Source organism: Trichoderma asperellum, chromosome 5 (assembly GCF_020647865.1).
Source record: "Trichoderma asperellum chromosome 5, complete sequence".
Taxonomy (NCBI): Eukaryota; Fungi; Ascomycota; class Sordariomycetes; order Hypocreales; family Hypocreaceae; genus Trichoderma; species Trichoderma asperellum.
In genome coordinates this window covers 1,239,275-1,257,645 of record NC_089419.1, presented here as the reverse complement: position 1 = coordinate 1,257,645, position 18,371 = coordinate 1,239,275, and the positions used below count along the sequence as shown (strand labels likewise).

The 18,371-nt window shown below is 49.0% G+C and overlaps 6 protein-coding genes across 7 annotated transcripts; 2 read left to right on the top strand and 4 right to left on the bottom strand.

Annotated features, from left to right (window-relative positions):
• Positions 1–137: 137 nt before the first annotated feature.
• TrAFT101_008567 (uncharacterized protein) lies at positions 138–2,580 on the bottom strand. Its single transcript, XM_024901845.2, has 4 exons — positions 2,506–2,580; positions 2,375–2,437; positions 2,282–2,309; positions 138–2,221 (listed from the first exon to the last, which is right to left on the bottom strand). Coding segments are annotated over exons 1-4 (1,854 nt in total). The 5' UTR covers positions 2,508–2,580; the 3' UTR covers positions 138–460.
• Positions 2,581–2,934: 354 nt separating this feature from the next.
• Positions 2,935–6,726, top strand: TrAFT101_008566 (uncharacterized protein). Its single transcript, XM_024903745.2, has 3 exons — positions 2,935–3,377; positions 3,435–6,228; positions 6,288–6,726. Exons 1-3 carry the CDS (start codon positions 3,320–3,322, stop codon positions 6,514–6,516), a joined length of 3,081 nt encoding a protein of 1,026 aa, XP_024762020.1. The 5' UTR covers positions 2,935–3,319; the 3' UTR covers positions 6,517–6,726.
• Positions 6,727–7,309: 583 nt separating this feature from the next.
• SPE1 (Ornithine decarboxylase) lies at positions 7,310–8,656 on the bottom strand (the record flags this gene model as incomplete). The annotated part of the gene is made up of 1 exon (XM_024899874.1): positions 7,310–8,656. One exon carries the CDS (start codon positions 8,654–8,656, stop codon positions 7,310–7,312), a length of 1,347 nt encoding a protein of 448 aa, XP_024762021.1.
• A 314-nt stretch (positions 8,657–8,970) lies between these two features.
• Positions 8,971–9,968, bottom strand: TrAFT101_008564 (uncharacterized protein; the record flags this gene model as incomplete). Its single annotated transcript, XM_066128376.1, has 2 exons — positions 8,971–9,143; positions 9,962–9,968. The coding sequence occupies 2 exons, from the start codon at positions 9,966–9,968 to the stop codon at positions 8,971–8,973; spliced, it is 180 nt and encodes a 59-aa protein (XP_065984494.1).
• Positions 9,969–10,824: 856 nt separating this feature from the next.
• On the bottom strand, positions 10,825–14,808 carry CYM1 (Mitochondrial presequence protease). Of its 2 annotated transcripts, XM_024903746.2 has the most exons (2): positions 14,323–14,808; positions 10,825–14,268 (listed from the first exon to the last, which is right to left on the bottom strand). In XM_024903746.2, exons 1-2 carry the CDS (start codon positions 14,607–14,609, stop codon positions 11,538–11,540), a joined length of 3,018 nt encoding a protein of 1,005 aa, XP_024762023.2. In that variant the 5' UTR covers positions 14,610–14,808; the 3' UTR covers positions 10,825–11,537. The 2 variants fall into 2 exon arrangements, with proteins under 2 accessions (XP_024762023.2, XP_065984493.1); XM_066128375.1 differs by having other exon boundaries at positions 10,825–14,330.
• Positions 14,809–14,986: 178 nt separating this feature from the next.
• Positions 14,987–17,648, top strand: TrAFT101_008562 (uncharacterized protein). Its single transcript, XM_024909686.2, has 5 exons — positions 14,987–15,639; positions 15,712–15,983; positions 16,058–16,206; positions 16,278–16,521; positions 16,587–17,648. Exons 1-5 carry the CDS (start codon positions 15,450–15,452, stop codon positions 17,082–17,084), a joined length of 1,353 nt encoding a protein of 450 aa, XP_024762024.2. The 5' UTR covers positions 14,987–15,449; the 3' UTR covers positions 17,085–17,648.
• The last annotated feature ends 723 nt before the right edge of the window (positions 17,649–18,371 follow it).

The following is an 18,371-nucleotide window of genomic DNA, read 5'->3' as shown; positions in this document are numbered from 1 at the left end:
GGGGGGGGAGGGGGGGAAGATAGCATGAAATGACTGGAAATGCAAAATTTTGACATGGCTACCCCCGCGCTCTGCTGAGGGATCGATGTACATAAAGTCTCGATATACATATGAATAAGTTGGATATATATACATACCTCTTGCTATATGAACATTAATGATGCATGTTAAAACACTCAAAGTAAATAGGTCGTAGCTTTAGGTAAGGAACAAAGTCTATGGTTCTAATTGACTCCGTTTATTTTCTCTACACTTAAACTCTGATGATATACATTACCGCTTTTACCGCGGTCAATTTTCCGAAAGAAGAGAAAAAAAAAAAAAAAAAAGTCGTTTCAGTTGATCCGTAATATCCCATGCCTCATAACTTGCTCTGTTCAGCGTGAAATTCGTTTTTGAAAAACAAAAGAAAAACAAAAGGAGGTATTAAAAGTGCGATGCTCTCCCGGGAGTATCATGCTCAGTCCGTGCCTTCAGTTATCATCCCCTGCGCGTTAGGTACGCCAATTAAGATAACACCCCGTGGCACTCTTACTTCCTTCACCTTCATGCAGCCAAAGACATTCACTTCTTTGATATTCGGGCAAGCCCGGAATATGCATCCGAGGATGAAGTCAGTGATTTCTTCGCAGAAGCTAATCTCCAACTTTCGTAGCTCCGGATACTGCTTCTTTCCATCGAAGACTTCTTCAAAAGCTTCGCGAGAGATGTGTCGGCAAGCGTGCACATTGAGATTTTTTAGAGTGTGGCCAGAGTGGTTCATTAGCGCCTTGAATCCCTCACTGCAGAGCCCGATACCGTCGGGATTCTCTCGCGGGTGAGCGGCATCGAGCTGGCGGCACTTTTGCAAGTCCAAGAAATCCAGAGGTGGATTTTCCCAGTCTGTAAAGAGCTTGGCGAAGCCCTTGTCTGTCATTGATTCGCTTTCTGTGATGCGAAGCTTGGATAAGGATCGACAAGTATTATGAATAGCCTCCAAAACACTATCATCCGCATCAGGTACAATCTTAAAAGACAATGTCCTGAGGTCCTTCCCAATCTGTGTGATGCAAGTCCTTAGAGCTTCTGCCGAACTGTCTTGCTGGAGTTCTAAACTAAGATGTCGAAGGCTTGAAAGATTTCCAATTGCAGTTACTCCTACGTCCGTAACCTTTTGATTGTGACAGACCTTTAAGCGAGTTAAGTCAGGGCAGTATTCCTTCAAGAGTCCCAAAGTTTCGTCTCCAAAATGCCTATCGGTAAAATAGACTTGCAGTTCTTTCAAGGATTTGCCCTTGGCAGCGAGAAATTCGTGCCACTTGTCCTCACTTAGTAAGTTGGCGCCATGGAGATAGAAGCTTTCCAGAAGGATGTCTCTAGAGAGTAGATAGTCCATGACCTCATCTTTGAATTGGACCGCACACCGCACCTTGAATTTCTTCAGGTTCGAAGCAACTTGGAAGATGCTGATGAATTCTTGATGACCAAGTTTTGCGCCATCGTAGATGTGCAGAACTTCGGTGGTAGGTTGCGTAAACAAGGGAAGGGTATCTGGCTTCAATAGACGCCGCTTAGAGAAAATCCTGGCAATCTTGTCGATGAGATGCTCAGGTAAATCGCCCAAGCTTTCTGCCAATTCTACATTCTTTGCCAGCGTCTGCACACACAATGTAGCCAAACTTTTCGTACCCACGTCTCCATCGAGCATTCGGCTCTGGATAGTGCGTCGTGAACCAACGCCGCCGGTCTGCTTTCGAGCTTTCTTTTTCGGTTGTCCCTCCCGCTCTTTGGCAATCTCGCGCCCACAGGGAGCACACAGAAGGCCTCCATCAGGTCCTGCGACGGAGTAAGGAGTCACAGTGAAGCGCTTTCCGCAGATTTCACAGTTTTCCATCTGCCCGGGAAGCGGCGCACTCCTCTCTTCAAAGATTGCCTGGGCAATCTCGTCATCATAGTCGTCATCTTTGGCGCCCTTCTTGCGCTTTTTGAATGCTTTGGTAGCTTTGATCTTATCTAACGCCTTGGCTTTCTTTTCTGCTGCGGCGTTGCGGCTTCTTGCTCCCCGTCCAGAGGAGCTTGCCTCAACAGTGACGGAAACTTCAACCGTTTCTGCAACTTCGATTTCTTCGGTCGCTTCGGCCTCTCCTGCCTCTGCTGTCTCTTCAGTTTCCCCTGTCTCCCCTGCTTGCTGTCTTCGGCGATCTGCGTCGGCTCTAATTTGAGCAGCCGAAATATTGTGTGACTAGCAGATGTATTAGCAAACCATGACCGAAGATAGGCTGAGGTGTGTTTCGAAGCATACTGCAAGGAAATCAGTCAAAGCAGATTGGCTAGAGAGACGCAGTCAGCAAAAATCCGTCTAATCAGCTCTAATAATCAACATCGCAATACTTACGGCCCAGTAATGTTACGACTTGGCCGCCCATTCTGACCTTGGTCATATTGACGTCGACGGGCCCTGGACATACGTATTGGTCAGCCATTATCGCAGCAGAGGAAAGTTAAGCCAGAGTATGGAAAACGAACATGATGAGGGCGTGGATAACAGAAAGCGACTATCTATCTATGTTCTTGTAGGCGTATTATATCTGCGCTTCAAAATTTTCATTGCAGAAAAAAAACGGTGTAGTTGCACACCAAATATGTTGCGTCGTTCTTTCACCCAGTGCCGATGACATACAGCGTGTCGTAGGTGTCGCGAGATAACACGGTGTCACGTGGTCTAATTAAAAAAATCATTACACAATTAGCACTGTCCTTTTTCATTCAAAAGCAGGCAGACGCAGTCACTCATCGGTCACTAGTACAGTCTCAATACAGTGCATATCTCCGCTGTGGCAAGCCCCTTATCCCTGCACGTGCTTTCGTGTGCGCGTCTTCTTCCCAATGTAGGCACTGTGAATTGGCATGGCCGCTAGGTAATCACGGTCGATGAGGCAACTTCCTGACAAGTTTTCATCCAGTAAAAGCCACCCAATTTTTTTTTTATATCTTTTTTCTTTTCTTTCTTTTCGTCCCTTTGTCAGATCGAAGTGGTAAAGGAGAGACCACCAGCCATTGCCTGACGGAAAGGCGAAGAGAAGACTTATTTTCTCCAGCAGTCATCTCAGAGCCTCTTCTGCGGCGTTAATACTCAGCTGTGAGCCTGTGCTTACTTATGCTGGTGGATGAACTGGATCTCAATTTCAGCCCAATTTCTCTCTCTCTAGCCAAGCCGCCCCTTTATCTATCAGACCATTCAGCCCAATCGAGAGATTTTATAGGGCTTTTGTTGTGAATCTTCTTTTTTCCCTCTTTTTTTCTTGATCTTCGACCGTTGTCTGCGCTGGTGAACTACGCAATGCCTCGTGGTCGGCCGTCTTTGAAAGGGTCAAGCACCCCTGTCCAGAAACCATCTGGTATGATTACAAATGTGTCGTTTCAACCACCAGATATCACTAACAAATTATTTGTAGAAGCTGAAAGCGACTCTGTCACTGCAAACGGCCGTCTTACCCGTGCAAGATCCACAAGGAGTCTTGCAGCTTCCTCTCTAGTCGATGAACTTTCTTTGGACACCACAGAGTCTGTATCGTCGGCTCTCACGCCATTTGGACAAACTTCAGAAAGTGGCTACTCTACGCCGGGAACCAGTAAACTCCCGAGCCCTGCTGAAGCAGCCACTTCATCAAAGTCAGCTCAATTTCTTGAAGTGCGCATTCCTGCCAAGAGCAGATTGCAAGAAACTGACGGAGATGAGCGAGCCTTACGACATAGCATCTATTCACTAAGCTCAAAATCAAAGGGGAAAAGAGTCACCGAGATTGAGGATTCGGATGAAGAAGATGACGATGTTTATTCCGGCAATAGTCGCGATGCCCAAGTGGCTCGTCGAATGCAGAACGAGGAATACCGCCGAACAAGCCTAAGATCTCGCCGCTCTATGGTCAGTGATATTCAATCTCCTGCCTCGGCTGAGGCATCAGTGAAACGAACAAGATCTCTGTCAGGCCCATCTTCAGCGCCAAAGCGACCAGCCAAAAAGAGCAAGATCATACCTGATTCAGACGATACACCAGAATCTGGTGTAGATATAGACGCCGAAATTGCTGCTGCCGCTGCGTTGGACGACCAGCTAGCCAATGAGATATCTTCATATGACGAAGATGCTGAAGAAATGAGCGAAGATGAAATTGCAGCATCTAGTGATGAAGAGCCCTTAACGAGACGAAGACAAAGGGCACAACCTAAGAAATTGCCTGCTAGGCGCGTGGCGACTATTCGGGGATCCGCCCAGGTGGCTAATACTGCTCCAGTATCCGAGGCTGTGAGGAATTCAACAACAATCGATCTAGAATCCGGACTGTTAGCACTTGCTTCAGACGTTTCATCTGGACTTCCATCTGACCTTTCATCTAGCCCATCATCTGGTCTTAGCACTCCCACTATTAGTGATAGTGAAAGCGTTGATTCCGCCGTAGCTGTGCCCGAGGCTGGTGCACTTCGGAGAATTGCTGCTCAGAGACGTGCATTTAGGCGGTCTAGAAACAAAAGCCGCACTGCCAAGGAGCGAGATCGTCTCGAAAAACACCACCCTGAGCTAGTCACTATGTGGACGGATTTGGAAAACATGCCAGCAATAAATGCTGGCAAGATAGACCAACCGACGACTATATCACGGCAGCTAAAGCCTTTTCAGCTCGAGGGTGTGGCTTGGATGAAGGAAATGGAGAAAACAGAATGGAAAGGTGGCCTTCTGGGCGATGAAATGGGACTGGGCAAGACGATCCAAGCCGTCTCTCTCATCATGTCTGACTATCCAGCGAAACAGCCCACCCTAGTCCTTGTCCCTCCTGTCGCACTCATGCAGTGGCAGTCGGAAATCAAATCTTACACAGACGGAACTCTAAAGACCTTTGTGTTTCATGGAACCAACCAAAAGGCCAAAAATATTACAGTCAAGGAGCTCAAAAAGTTTGATGTCATTATGATGTCCTACAACAGTCTTGAATCAATATATCGGAAGCAAGAAAAGGGCTTCAAGCGAAAAGATGGCATTTACAAAGAAAAGAGTGTCATTCATAGCATTACTTTCCACCGAGCCATCCTTGATGAAGCGCATTGCATCAAAACACGAACCACAATGACTGCTAAAGCATGCTTCGCGTTGAAGACCGAGTATCGTTGGTGCTTAACTGGCACACCCTTGCAAAACCGAATCGGAGAACTCTTCTCTTTGGTGAGATTTCTCAATATCAAACCTTTTGCGTTATATCTCTGCAAACAATGCCCATGTTCGAGGCTTGAGTGGTCTATGGATGACAACAGCCGTTGTTCCGACTGCGGACATGCTGGCATGCAACACGTCTCTGTCTTCAACCAGGAACTTCTCAATCCTATTCAGAAATTTGGTAATTTGGGTCCTGGCAGAGAGGCGTTCAGGAAATTGCGATTGATGACAGGCCGCATCATGCTGCGACGTCTCAAGAAGGACCACACCAATTCCATGGAACTTCCTGTGAAGGAAGTGTATGTTGACCGCCAATTTTTTGGAGAAGAGGAGAACGACTTTGCCAATAGTATCATGACCAACGGACAGCGCAGGTTTGATACTTATGTTGCGCAAGGTGTTCTTCTGAATAATTATGCTAATATCTTTGGTCTCATCATGCAAATGAGACAGGTGGCAGACCACCCTGACTTGATATTGAAGAAGAATGCTGATGGAGGCCAAAATGTTTTGGTTTGCTGCATCTGTGACGAGCCAGCGGAAGACACTATTCGAAGTCGGTGCAAGCATGACTTTTGCAGAACCTGCGTGTCTGCCTATATCAAGTCGACCGACGAGCCTGATTGCCCTCGATGTCACATTGGGTTGGTCATTGATCTCGAACAGCCTGAAATTGAGCAAGACGAAGCCATGGTGAAGAAGTCCTCGATTATCAATCGTATCAAGATGGAAAACTGGACTTCTTCTTCCAAAATCGAGTTGCTCGTTCATGAACTTCACAAGCTGCGCTCTGACAATGCGACGCACAAGTCCATCATCTTTTCCCAATTCACCACAATGCTACAGCTTATCGAGTGGCGACTTCGACGAGCTGGAATCACCACTGTCATGCTGGACGGCAGTATGACCCCTGCTCAGCGCCAAGCATCGATTGAGCACTTTATGAACAATATTGACGTTGAATGCTTTCTTGTGTCACTCAAGGCTGGTGGTGTTGCACTCAACCTCACCGAGGCATCGCGAGTGTTTATTGTAGATCCGTAAGCACCCATCTCCTCTTTTTGTATTTTCCTTCGGCTAGCTAACATTGCTTTCTTAGTTGGTGGAACCCGGCAGCTGAATGGCAGTCTGCTGATCGTTGCCATCGCATTGGACAAACTCGACCCTGCACCATCACGCGTCTATGTATTGAGGATTCTGTCGAAAGTCGAATGGTTCTTATCCAGGAAAAGAAGACGAGCATGATCCACTCTACTGTCAATGCAGATGATAAAGCGATGGATACTTTGAGCCCTGAAGATATGCAGTTTCTTTTCCGAGGCTCCTAAACTTGTTTTGATTTCTTCATTTCTAAACAAGGGGTGTTTGCATTTACTTGAGCAACGAGATATGATATTTGCACCGAAAGGAATGAATGACGGATATAATGACTGGAGGTTTTCCGCGAGAGGCGCTGGGGACTTAGAAATGATTTGCTCATGCTAATGGATTAGTTTTCTACGTGTACGACTACCTATATAAGATAATATACAACAGGCTTTGTCTTTTATAACTATCCCAAGGTCTTACTTTTTGGTGATTACATACCTATTATGCTTCGTTAAGATGCCCTGTATTTCTTTGCTTACTCTATAACCAAGGTGTAGCTAATATCCTATGTTGAAAAATGCTTGTACAACGTAATTTTACAGTATATTATAGGCCTACTTCATCACAAAGAGGGCAAGTCAGTGTGGCATGGAATCAGATATGTATGGTGTATGATGCTGATGTTGTATTATTGCATCTTGTGTTGTGTTGTGTTGTTGTATCCGTCTATCTAACTCGGGATTCTATCTCCCTTCTTTTAATTTTCCATCATAAATAAATGTAGTAAATCCACCACCCAAAAAAAAGTGGCAAAAGTGCCTGGTACGATTAGTTAGCCTTTTTACAGGCTTTCCTCCTATTGACGGAAACCCTGACGAAAGCCATCATTGACCAATTGGCTAGAATGTAAAATCCGCTCCCAACAATTGCTTTCACTCCTTTTGTGTCTTTTGTTTTTCTTTCCAAAAGTCTCTTCATCCCATGACAATGGGCTCAAGGGCAATATAAGTTATTGCAGTGGAAGCCACATGTTTAGAGATCCAAGAGGGCCTTTGCACCAGCCTCGCTGCAGACGTAAATGGTGTCGTGCGAGTTGGGGAATCCATTGAACTGAGTGGCAGAGCACTTGGTGTAGGCACCCATGTCCTCAAAGTAGAGCCAGTCGCCAACGTTGAGAGTGCATGGGAAGAAAGAGCTCTGGCTGATGAGATCGATACCATCACAAGTGGGACCCCAGATCGAATACTCGATACCATTGCCGACCGAGCACTGCTCGGCAGCGTAGGTGTTGTAGAGGGTTTGGCCATTGGAGTGGAGGATCTTGGCAACGGGGTGTTGATGGTCGAACATGATGCTCGAGAAATTGCCATAGACTCCGTCGTTGATGTAAGCCATGTAACTGGTAGCTTGGCCGGCGGGGTCATCGACAGTGCGACGAGCGATGATGTTGCAAGCAATGGTGAAGGCTGTAGCAACATAGAAACGTCCAGGCTCGGCAATGATATCAACGCCGCACCCAGAGGGGAAGTACTCGGAAAGAGCATTGTCAAGAACAGCAGCCATGGTCTCAAAGGTCTCTCCAGAAAAGCCTCCACCGACATCGAGGACCTTCAGGTGAAAGTCGTAGGCACGAGCCTGCTGGAAGACGGTGTGGGCGTCGACGACGGCCTTGTGGAAGGCAGCAGGGTCAGAGGCGCCGGATCCCACGTGGAAGCTCACGCCGACCACGTTGAGTCCAAGCTCTTTGGCCAGGGCAAGGAGACTCTCGGTGGTGTCCATGGGAGCACCAAACTTCATGCTGAGGCGGCACAGACTGGACGTATCGTCCGTCATGATACGGAGGAAGAGCTCGGCGCCTGGGAAAAGCTTGGCAATCTTATGGAGCTCATCGGCATTGTCAAAGGTCATCTGCTTGACACCAACAGACTTGACATAGCGGACATAGGAGTTGGTCTTGCAGGGTTGGGCATAGATGATGTGGTCGGGGCTGGCACCAAGGCCAAGGACCTGTTCAATCTCTCCCTTGGAGGCGCAATCAAAGCCAGTGCCGAGAGCGGCAAGGAGCTGGAGCACCTTGGGGTCAGGGTTGCACTTGACGGCATAGAATGGCTTGATGCGGGGGAGGTTCCTCTTCCAGCGGAGATGCTGGCGATAAACCTCACCAAGGTCTGCGACAAAGAAGGTGTCTTCCTCGCCGGGGTCGCAGACCTCGTGGTTGACGGCGCCCACGCGTTGGCGGAAGGCCTCGCCGATCAATTGCTTCGGATCGAGAGCAACATTGTTCTGAAGAGCACCCAAATACTGGGGTTTCTTCTTTACAACATGATTATGGATGACATTCTGGACGTAATTGTCGAGGACAGCTGTTGCCATAACCATATCCCTAAAGAGTTGGGGGGGTGAGGGATGTTGAAAATCAGAGTATTCGTATTCCGAAGAAGAAAATCTGAAGACGTCTTTGTGAAGAAAGACTGGGAAATTCTGCAGCTAAATAGCGAAATGGATCTTAGGGTGGTCGAAAGCGATAGCAGACTGTTCCCTCAGTGATCGGGCGAGGCCTCCTCGACGACTCTTCCTCGGCGAGAGGAAGAACCGCAGAACTCCTCCTATGCGGCAGCTGGCGGGGGTCGTTTAACGACGGCGTTGGAGGCTGGTGACGAGGCACGTCGAAGAGCAAGAAGGCGACGAGCTGCTTAGAGTGACCAAGCGGCAGGAGGTGGGATGACGTTGATGATGTGAGGGATCTTGCGAGCGCAGAAATCGTTGTCAGTCACGGCCTGGGGAGCCGTGATGGGTGGAAGATGGAGTGCCTTTGTGGAGACAAAAGGCACCGACGCTGGGATCGAGGAGAGAAGGCGGGAGAGGTCTAGAATGGTGGAGAGGCCAGTTAGCTCAGGCAGCTCGTCAAGGCAGCGCGCCGGATGTTGCAGCAGCAATCAGCGTGGATGAATAAATCGCGATGCAGCTTCCCGCACGGTCTGCGGCCTTCAAGGCGCACTTGCGGCGGAGGAGTCATTCTGCGTGTTTGTGGTGGCGGTGACATTCGCCTCACAAACAAGAAAAAAAGGTTGACCCCAGCCACGGCGGATGAAGACACGCAAACCGCACAAGAAAAGAAAATATCTCGCGAAAAGAGCAAAAAAAAGCCTCACATACCTAGAAAATGAAATCTAGAGGACGGATGCAGATGCAGTAGCAGCAGCGGAGAGGCTATTCTTCACAAAAGTGAATAAAAAGAGGTAAGGAAAAAATAAAAAGGAGGACTGCGTGCGAAAAATTGTGGTGGTGACGAGGGGCACGAGCTAAGGTTTTATCCTTGTTTTTCCCCCCCTTGCGACAGATCGCCGCGAAAAAAAAAAAAAATTCAATTCTAGAGCCTGCAGTGCGGTGCGGTAATGCGGTACGTACCTGCGTGAATAGGCCCCGGGAACGGCGCTTTTGGGGTTGGAGAGGAGCTGCCCACAATTTTTTATTGCGCGCCAGCGAATAAATTGCATCAGCGATTCTTTGACTGGAGACTGGAGCTGGAGAAAATTGGATCCTGGACGAAGCGGGCGTGAAGAGGCAGAGCCAATGGAAAATCAAGTTTTTGTGATGCAGCGGCTTTATTGCGGTTGGATGCTGGCTGGCTGTTTAGAAGGAAAGGGGCTACAATGGCCTTGATATGCATCATGTGCAGCTTACGGTACATGCATGGCAACAATGGCGACAGGCAGTCCGTACACCACATGTGTTTCTGTACGTGGTTGTGACTTTGGATAGATGGAGAACGCAGTGCCAGCCACGGGGCTCCATGCTGGTGCCTGTTGTTAAACTTTGCAGAGCATGCCGTTGCAAAAAAGATCCACAGTATCCTGTCTAAGCAGAAGCTCTCGACAAAGCCACTCATCAGACAAAGGTACCAGATGCTGCCGCTACATGCATTCATATGTAATGCATGATGCCCTACCGTTGCGCTGTGCGTCGTGCCTTGCGTCCATCTCACTCGCCTGGTACTGCATCATCCGTTATCGGCAATATCTCATATCCCAATCTGCAGGCACTGTAGTAATATTGGACTTTGGCTTGGTGGCTGGAACGAGCCTTTGGCAATGCCCGCCGCCACACCGCACCAGTCCAGATAAACGACATCCTGTCAAGCTTGATTGGCTTGTCTGGGGAAATTGCCGCATGGAAGGGAAACAAGCGCACTGCCTGGCTTGTGACATATCTTTACGGGCACGGGTATATGCTGCACGTTTTCGTCACAATGCACTTTGCCATGTATCATGCATGCAATATGTGTGTATTGTAATGGTCCTTTTTAGCTGAGACAGCTGCCGCGAATCCCACGCAAAAAGCAGCTAACCCGGCGCCGAATGCCCTACATCTCTATCCAGCTAGCCAGCACAAATAGAAAGCCAACTCTAATCCGCATAGGCAGCTTCTCCATTTCTCTTCCCCAGTTTATTTCAACACCATTATTAACCCCCCTATCCTTGCAAGTCCCAATTACTATGACGAAATCACAATGTTGCAGCAAAAAGTGAAGAAGAGAGAAAAAAACATCTCAGCCACGACAAGTTTATATCATATAACAAGTACCCAAACTACAGGACACAGCCTCCCCTCCCCTCCTCTCGCTTACTTTCTTACCTTTTACCCTGCAACTAGGTTCTTTGTGTATCAAAATCATCGAGGCATTTACCCTCCATTTTTAATCCCTCTCTCTTTAAAGTCAATGTGCTCGGCTCTTTAGTCCAGTAACCCAAGGCTCAGGGGCTCTGGCTCTGATAGAACGACCTTCTCGCCGACGTCACTCCTCGTCTCCCCTCACTCCCTCCCCTCTTTCAAGCTCCAATGCTTGTTGCTTGCGCACCTCAGCACCGGTCCGAAAGGGATCATTAAGAGACTGGGTCCAGGGAGGCAGCCAGTGAGGTATAATTGTTTTGCTCTTGCGTTGCTCTGTGATCTCCATGCCATGGGGGAAGTGAGTCGGTCAAGCCGGCTCGGCAAGAAGATGTATCGTATCTAAACGCGTACTGTGCCCAAACGAAAGTCCCAAGCCTCGGAAAACAAATGAAGAAGCAAAAGGAAAAAAGAGAAAAAAGAAAAAAGAAAGGCAAAAAGCCCTCAAGAGGGGAATTATTCTACACATAATGTACATCTTGTGTCGTAAATACATCCATATCATCACAAAATACCCAGCCATAGCCCGTCCACTGACGCCATTTTCACATGTACCCGGAAATCCTCTAGTTGTGTTGATGATGACTGCTCTTTACTCCTGAGAGCCGTTTACATTCATCTCATGAACGGTCCATGTTCCATCCACCCAGCCTTGCTTTTCTCCCAGGAAAGTTGTGCGCTCCTCTCCCTTCTCAATGGGTTCAACAAGGAACTTTTGTGCCACCGCTCTGACTTGATCCTTTGTCACGTCTAGCAGCTGCTCTCTCTTCTTCTGCTTCATCTCATCCGTAATGCCAGATAGGAATCTTGCCATGCCCTCCTGGTTCACAGACTTTGGAGCGTCAACTCCTTGGAACACAGAAATCTTGGCTTCTTCCAGGTCTCGATCGCTCCATTCCTTCTCCACTGCCCAGCGTCCTGCATTGCGCATAATACTCAATGTGTTCTGCGGGTTAGGATCGCGGTACGAGTAGAATCCGAATAGGCCATCCAATGCTTTAGAGTAAGCCCCGCCGCCGTAGGCACCGCCCTTTTCTCGAATCTCGTGGTGGAGATGTTTGTGTGTCAGCAGTTGTGCAAGGATCTGGAGCGGCGCACCCTCGGGTGAGGTATATGATGTCGTGGCAACAGAGAGGCCTCCATAATAGACTTGATATGGCAGAGGAAAGAATGCTTTGCTGTCCTTAGGGAGGGGTGACGGGCCCTTGCTTGCTACCCCTGATGCTTCCTGGGGCAGTCCGCCCGTAAAGCTCTTCAGAGAGTTCAAGTTTTCCTGCACATTCTCGGTGCCGCACGTAAGGGCCGTGCGCATCTTACCGCTAGTCAGAGCAAAAGTCTGGATCTTCTTGAGTTTGCCAATGACATCCTCTAGCTGGTCGGACTCGGGCCGGCTGGTCAGCGAAGTAACTAGTTTGACCTGTGACAAACCGCCGATTTGCTGCCTCAGCCAGGCGCTGCGGGTCAGGCTGGACTCGGCGTGGCCCATTGCAAATCGGTGTCCAGAAGAAGCAATGTCGTTGACAACCCCATCCGCTGAGGCCTGCAGCAGCTGTCGAATTCGCAGTGAGGCCTCCGGACTATCAAAATCGGTCTCCTGCACCAACTTGCGCAGAATGTCGTACATAACAGGCACGTTCCTGTCGAGCGCCATTCCAGTAAAAATGATACCTTCACTAGACTGAGTATAATCGATTGGCGAAGGTGTGGAATGGTATCCAACAGAAACACCTCCAGTCTTGAGTTTGATGAGATCCTCGAGCTGCTCCATGGTCATGTCCTTTGTACCTAGGCGCATGATGCTGTCCGTAAATAGAGGGATAAGCTCTCGAAGATCGTCAGGCAAGTTTTCCAATGTGTTGATGGCGCGGAAATACGTAAGGCCATTGGTTGGAGCTTCCCGCCACTGGATGGGAATACCATTTGCAATTTCATCTCGGACTACCGTTGGCTCTTTTGACCTTGGAATATCCTTGACATGGACAGTAGGCAGACAGCTCAAATCCTCCGTGTTAGTCTTGTTCTGTTCCACCAACAGCTCCTGTTCCTGCTTCTCGAATTGCTGGCGTGCACTCTCCTCGCTTCCGGCCTTGTTCACGGCGTCTTGGATTTTGGAAGACAGCCGCGCTTGTTCCTCGGCGATCAGGTCATCTCCAAAGGTCGCTGATGGCGCCATCGTGAAAGTCAAAGTGTTGTCGTTCAGCAGGTATTTGTCCATCAATCCTTCCAAGTAGCCGCCCTCGGCCATCTTGGCCTGGAAAGCAGCAATTGTATCGTTCCAAGCCAAGGAGTCAAAAGGATCACTTCCGTTGAACCACTTTGGCTTCAGCCTGTTGAGCATAGAATAGCCAAAGGTAGACGTTTTGTGCTTGAGCGCAAGCTCGAGCTGGTGAAGCGTGCCGTCAATCTTGCCCTGGTCAAAGCCCTTGTTCCTTGCATCGCGGAGAATCTCTTGAATTTTGCCTTTGATCTTGGGAACATCGGATTCCTGCACTCCAGTAAGGCCAATTGAGAAGATTCCGCGCTTCGCATAGCTATCGTAGCCTGCATTGGGACTCCAATCAGCGCCCATGCCAGCTTCTATTAAGCCTCGGTATAATGGTGAACCATAGCCGTCCATCAGGAGAGTTGACAGCAATGACACGGAGAATGACTCGACCACATCAGTAGTATCGCCAGTAATCCAAGATACCGATGTCTTATACTGTCGATCCGGGGCAACCAATGGGTCCAATGGGCCGTGGAGAGTAACTTCTCGAGGACCATCCAGCTCAATAGGCAAATGAATAACCTTGTCCTTGGCAATCTTCTCAAAAGCCTGCAACCTGGCGTCAACCTCCTGCAGGTGGTCTGCCAGGGGCATATCTCCATAGGTAAACAGCTTCGCATTACTTGGATGATAGTTTTCGGCATGGAAATTCTTCAGCTGCTCATAGGTCAAATCCGTAATCTTTTGCGGGTCGCCGCCAGAGTTGTTGATGTCGGGGAAGATATGGTCGTGGAATCGAATGTAGTAGAGATATCCCGCATCCGACATCTGTCCCTTCATCTCATTATACACAACGCCCTTGAAGACAAGCTTCTTTCCCTCCGCGTCCTCTGCCGTCGGGTTCTCAGGCCCGATTCGCCAGCCCTCCTGCTGAAAGTCGGATTGCTTCAACAGAGGATGGAGTGTTGCGTCGAGATACACTGACATGAGGTTCTTGAAATCCTGTTCGTTCGTCGTCGCAAAGGGATAAAAGGTGTGGTCTGAAGCTGTCATCGCATTCATGAAGTTGGAAAGCGTCCGGGGCAGCATCTTGAAGAAGGGATCTCGAATAGGATATCTGGAATATTGTCAGCCATGTCGTTTCTCGTAGGCTGCCAAAAGATATCCCTACTTTTCGCTGCCGCAGAGAGTGGTGTGCTCTAGAATGTGAGGGACACCAGTATCGTCCGGAGGATTCGTCTTGAAGCCGATGGAGAAGACATTGTTGGAGTCATCGCGAGCGATGTGCAGATAATCGGCGCCGGTTTTGTCGTGCTGCAGTTGCAGTGCGGTTAGTTCCAGCTCTGGAACGTGCTTTGCTCGGACGACAGTAAAGCCGTGGAGCTTGGCACCAGGCTTCGGATACAGCGCGAGATCCGTCACGGTCTTTCGAGCCGCATTTGCTGCGTTTCGCAACATGGCGAGGGAGCACTATGGCAAGGTCTATAAGTGGGAAGAGGTAAGGATGAGAAGCGTTCTAATGATGCATTGGAACCAAAAAGGCAATACAAATGGCCTTAGTAGCTGCACGATGCCCTACAGCTTAGCCACGCAAATAAATCGACCGCAGTCAAAACCCAGATGCTGATGATGATGTTGTTTCCAGCGTCGGATCTGGCTCGGCCTCTGTAGAAATTTAGCAGAGCCCGCCACCGACGAGCGCTTAGTCACTCGTCGGCAAGGGCCCCCAAGTCTTTCCGGCCATTCGGTTGCCAGAGAGTAGTATTGGCTGCTGACCTAATCCCTGAGGCACTAACAAATTCACCTGCACGCCGCATCATCGCACTATTAGAATTCTAACGAATTAACCACCCACCTGGTCACGCTCCAACCTACGCATGCATTGCCATCGACGGCTGGGGGCAATTTTCATACACGTCAGGATCGCAACGACGGCCCGCCACGACCAGTCTGGGCCTCAATTCGCGATAGCATTTCGTAAATACCAGCGATTGTCCACTGTCCCGTAGCCCAGCCGACAGCTCAGAGGGCGACGATTTTGACAGCAGTTCCGCCTTGTCTCCCGCTGGAGCCGTTGCCCACCAGAGCCTCGAGCCGACGCCGCCATTTATAATCAAATATCGATTAACGTTCAGCAATATAAAAAGAAGAGAGACATACAAAAAAAGAATATTTTTTCTCTTTTTTTGGGTGCGAGCTTTCTGGAGTCCCTCCACAGCTTTCTCCATCAATGTGACTTGGCCCTTGATGAGACTCGAGCCTAGCCAAAACTCTCTACCCTGACGCCCTTTTCGAGCCATGCCGGCAACTCATGTGGAGACGGCCCTCACAAATGGCCACGATGCGCATGCCCACTCGTCACCTGCTGCGAAGAAAGCCAAGGGAAAGAGGGGGATGGATTCGTCCGAAGCTTCGCGCCTCCTCCAGGCCCGTATCTCGCAGCTGGAGCAGGATGCCGCTGGAGAGAAAGACCAAGAGATGGAAATAGGTGCGTCCAAGTCTGCCGCATGAGAAAGAGTAGCCAGCCCAGAGATCAGCTAACGTCCATATCCGTAAATAGAAAGAGAAGTAAAGCGCGCCAATCGAGATCTTCTACAACAGGTATCCAAGATGGACGACATGCAAAAAATTGAGCATCTTATGAGGCGCTCAAGTGAATTGTTAGCCGACATGCGACGCCTGGAAAGAGAAAACCAGAAGAACAAGAAACGCGGAGACGCACTCCAGAAAGAACGAGATGCTAGCCGTACAGAACTGAGCAAGACCGTGGGATTGAAGGAGAAACTTGAAAAGCTGTGTCGAGAACTGCAAAGAGACAACAACAAGATGAAGGTTCGCACCGGCCGCTTCGAGCAAACAATCACCGAGCCTTTGGCGCAACACGGCGCACTGACATTGGGATATAGAATGAGAACAAAGAGCTCCAGAGTACGCAGAAGCGAAATAACGCCGCTTGGGACGAAAAATTCGCAAGCTTGTTATCGAAACTAGAGGGATATCAAGAAGAAAAGGACACCCCCAAGAAACAAGTAGTGGACATGGAAATGGATGAATTGTAAGCTTTACCCACTCGTATGCAGCGAGAATTCTCCGGGGTGCATGAATTAACCGGCGAGACATAACCAGGTTCCGGGTTCGGTTCAAATCCTTCATTGAGCAGTATGAGTTGCGCGAACTGCATTTTCACTCTCTCATGCGGACCAAAGAGCTCGAAGTGCAGTACCACTTATCCCGCCATGACAGGGAGAAGAAGAATGCCGAAGCCGAAGCGAATAAAGCGCGCCATTTGCAGAACCAGGTCGGAGCGTTTACCAAGACCGAGACGGAGCTTCGGAATCAGCTGAATGTATATGTGGATAAGTTCAAACAGGTATGTAATGCAGCATGCATTGGTTTAGCAATTGGCAGCCAGGCCTGACCTGTTGCGTCTTGTAGGTGGAGGATACTCTTAATAATAGCAACGACCTGTTTCTCTCATTCCGAAAAGAAATGGAGGATATGTCGAAGAAGGGCAAGCGCTTGGAGAAGGAAAATGAGACGCTGAAACGTCAAAAAGAGGCGACCACGGCGAATATCATCCAATTGGCGGAAGAGCGGCAAGACTGGAAGCGGAAGATTGACGCTGCCGACAAGAAGAACGAGAAGCTCATGAGCATCATCCAGCAGATGCAGCAACAAGGGCGGAAAGTTCCACGGGAGACTCCCAGCACGGTAGAGGCCAGCACAGTAGAAGTGTGTCCTCCGGATAATCACGGGCATGGAGCCACAGAAGGTGAGGGCGAGGAGAGCGAATATTCCGAGGAGGAGGGCGAGGAGGAAGGGCTTAGTGAATTCGATGATGATACGGAAGAGGAGCCTCAGCCGAGCGAACAGGGACCGCCGGTGCCCTATGGCCCGGAACGCCCGCCTCAGCCAACCACGAATGGACATTAGGATGCGGCTATTCGGTGTCTGGCTGCGAACGCAAGTCCAGAGGTAATCCAAAGGGAATTCAAGCTCGCCAACGTGCCAGTAGACCAGCTGCTCCCGCACCTGCTAGAGCGACTGAAAGATGAGCCATTTCTGCCTAGTTTGCTGAATTTGTGCCTAGACAGAATGTTGCCGCCAACCATGGCACGGCCAGACCTTCATAATGTGCCGCGCGCAGCAGTTATCAGGGTCTTTTGGGACCTGGTATTGGCCTCGAGAGCCGGATGAAGCATGCTTTTTTTATTCTTCTATTAAGACAGATGAAAAAAAAAATAAAAAAGAAAGACAAAAGAAAAGAAGAAGAAGGGGGAGAAGAAGACAAAGTATGCTTGGTTTGTATCAAATGTCTATCTGGCAAAGCGGGATTCATATGTTTGGCTTAACCCTGTAGCTATTATCGTCTATGCTGTTAATCACATTGCCTCTTTCTCAGCGGAACTTATTACTACCTTTTTCCTTCGTCTCCTCCAGTGAGCCCCGAATCTCAAATCGGGGCCAGTTATGCTCTGTGAATGGCTTCCCTTTCTGATTCTGATACATGGATAAAAGTCAAGTCAAGAATGCATTCTTTTGCTATGACTCGTTGTATAGGCATCATTGCTGAACAGCGGGTGTACAAGATATACACGGTCGGCTAGGTACCTATGCAGCTGGATAATGTGCAAGGCGGGTGAATTCTTGTTAGGGCCATCGCAAGGTCAGAAAGTGCTGCTCCCCTTGAATCTTGGAACGAAAAGCTCCCACTCGGAAATGCAAAGAATAAGCATTGGTTGTTTCCCTTTGTAGGTATTCAGGCCAGGTCTTGAACAGTTGTATACTGTCTCAAGCATGCGATTACTAGCCGAAAGAAAAGCACCTGCTCGCGTGATCTCGCCATGCCCATGCAGTATACTATACTTGTCCGTCGGCTTAGTAAATCCAGAGAGAGTCTTTAATTCGGGACTTGTATTTACGACAAGCACTTGATTCACATAGCAATTGATACCTAATACCATGCAGAGCGTATCGTCTAGAGCTTACTGCAATTGACTTCGGTAGCGAATGGTAGCATCAGATCAGTGTGTAGGTGGTGTTACATCCTGGTGCATCGATATAATCATGGACGGCTCTCAACAAACAAAAAGAGCAGCACCTATCAGCCTCGCCTTTGGACCAAAAATCATCAACCTCGTAGCAGCATCATCCGAGAGCGATGTACATAATTTTGCCGGACTTCCATTGCCCCATTCCTGTGCGATGCAATGCCGCCAG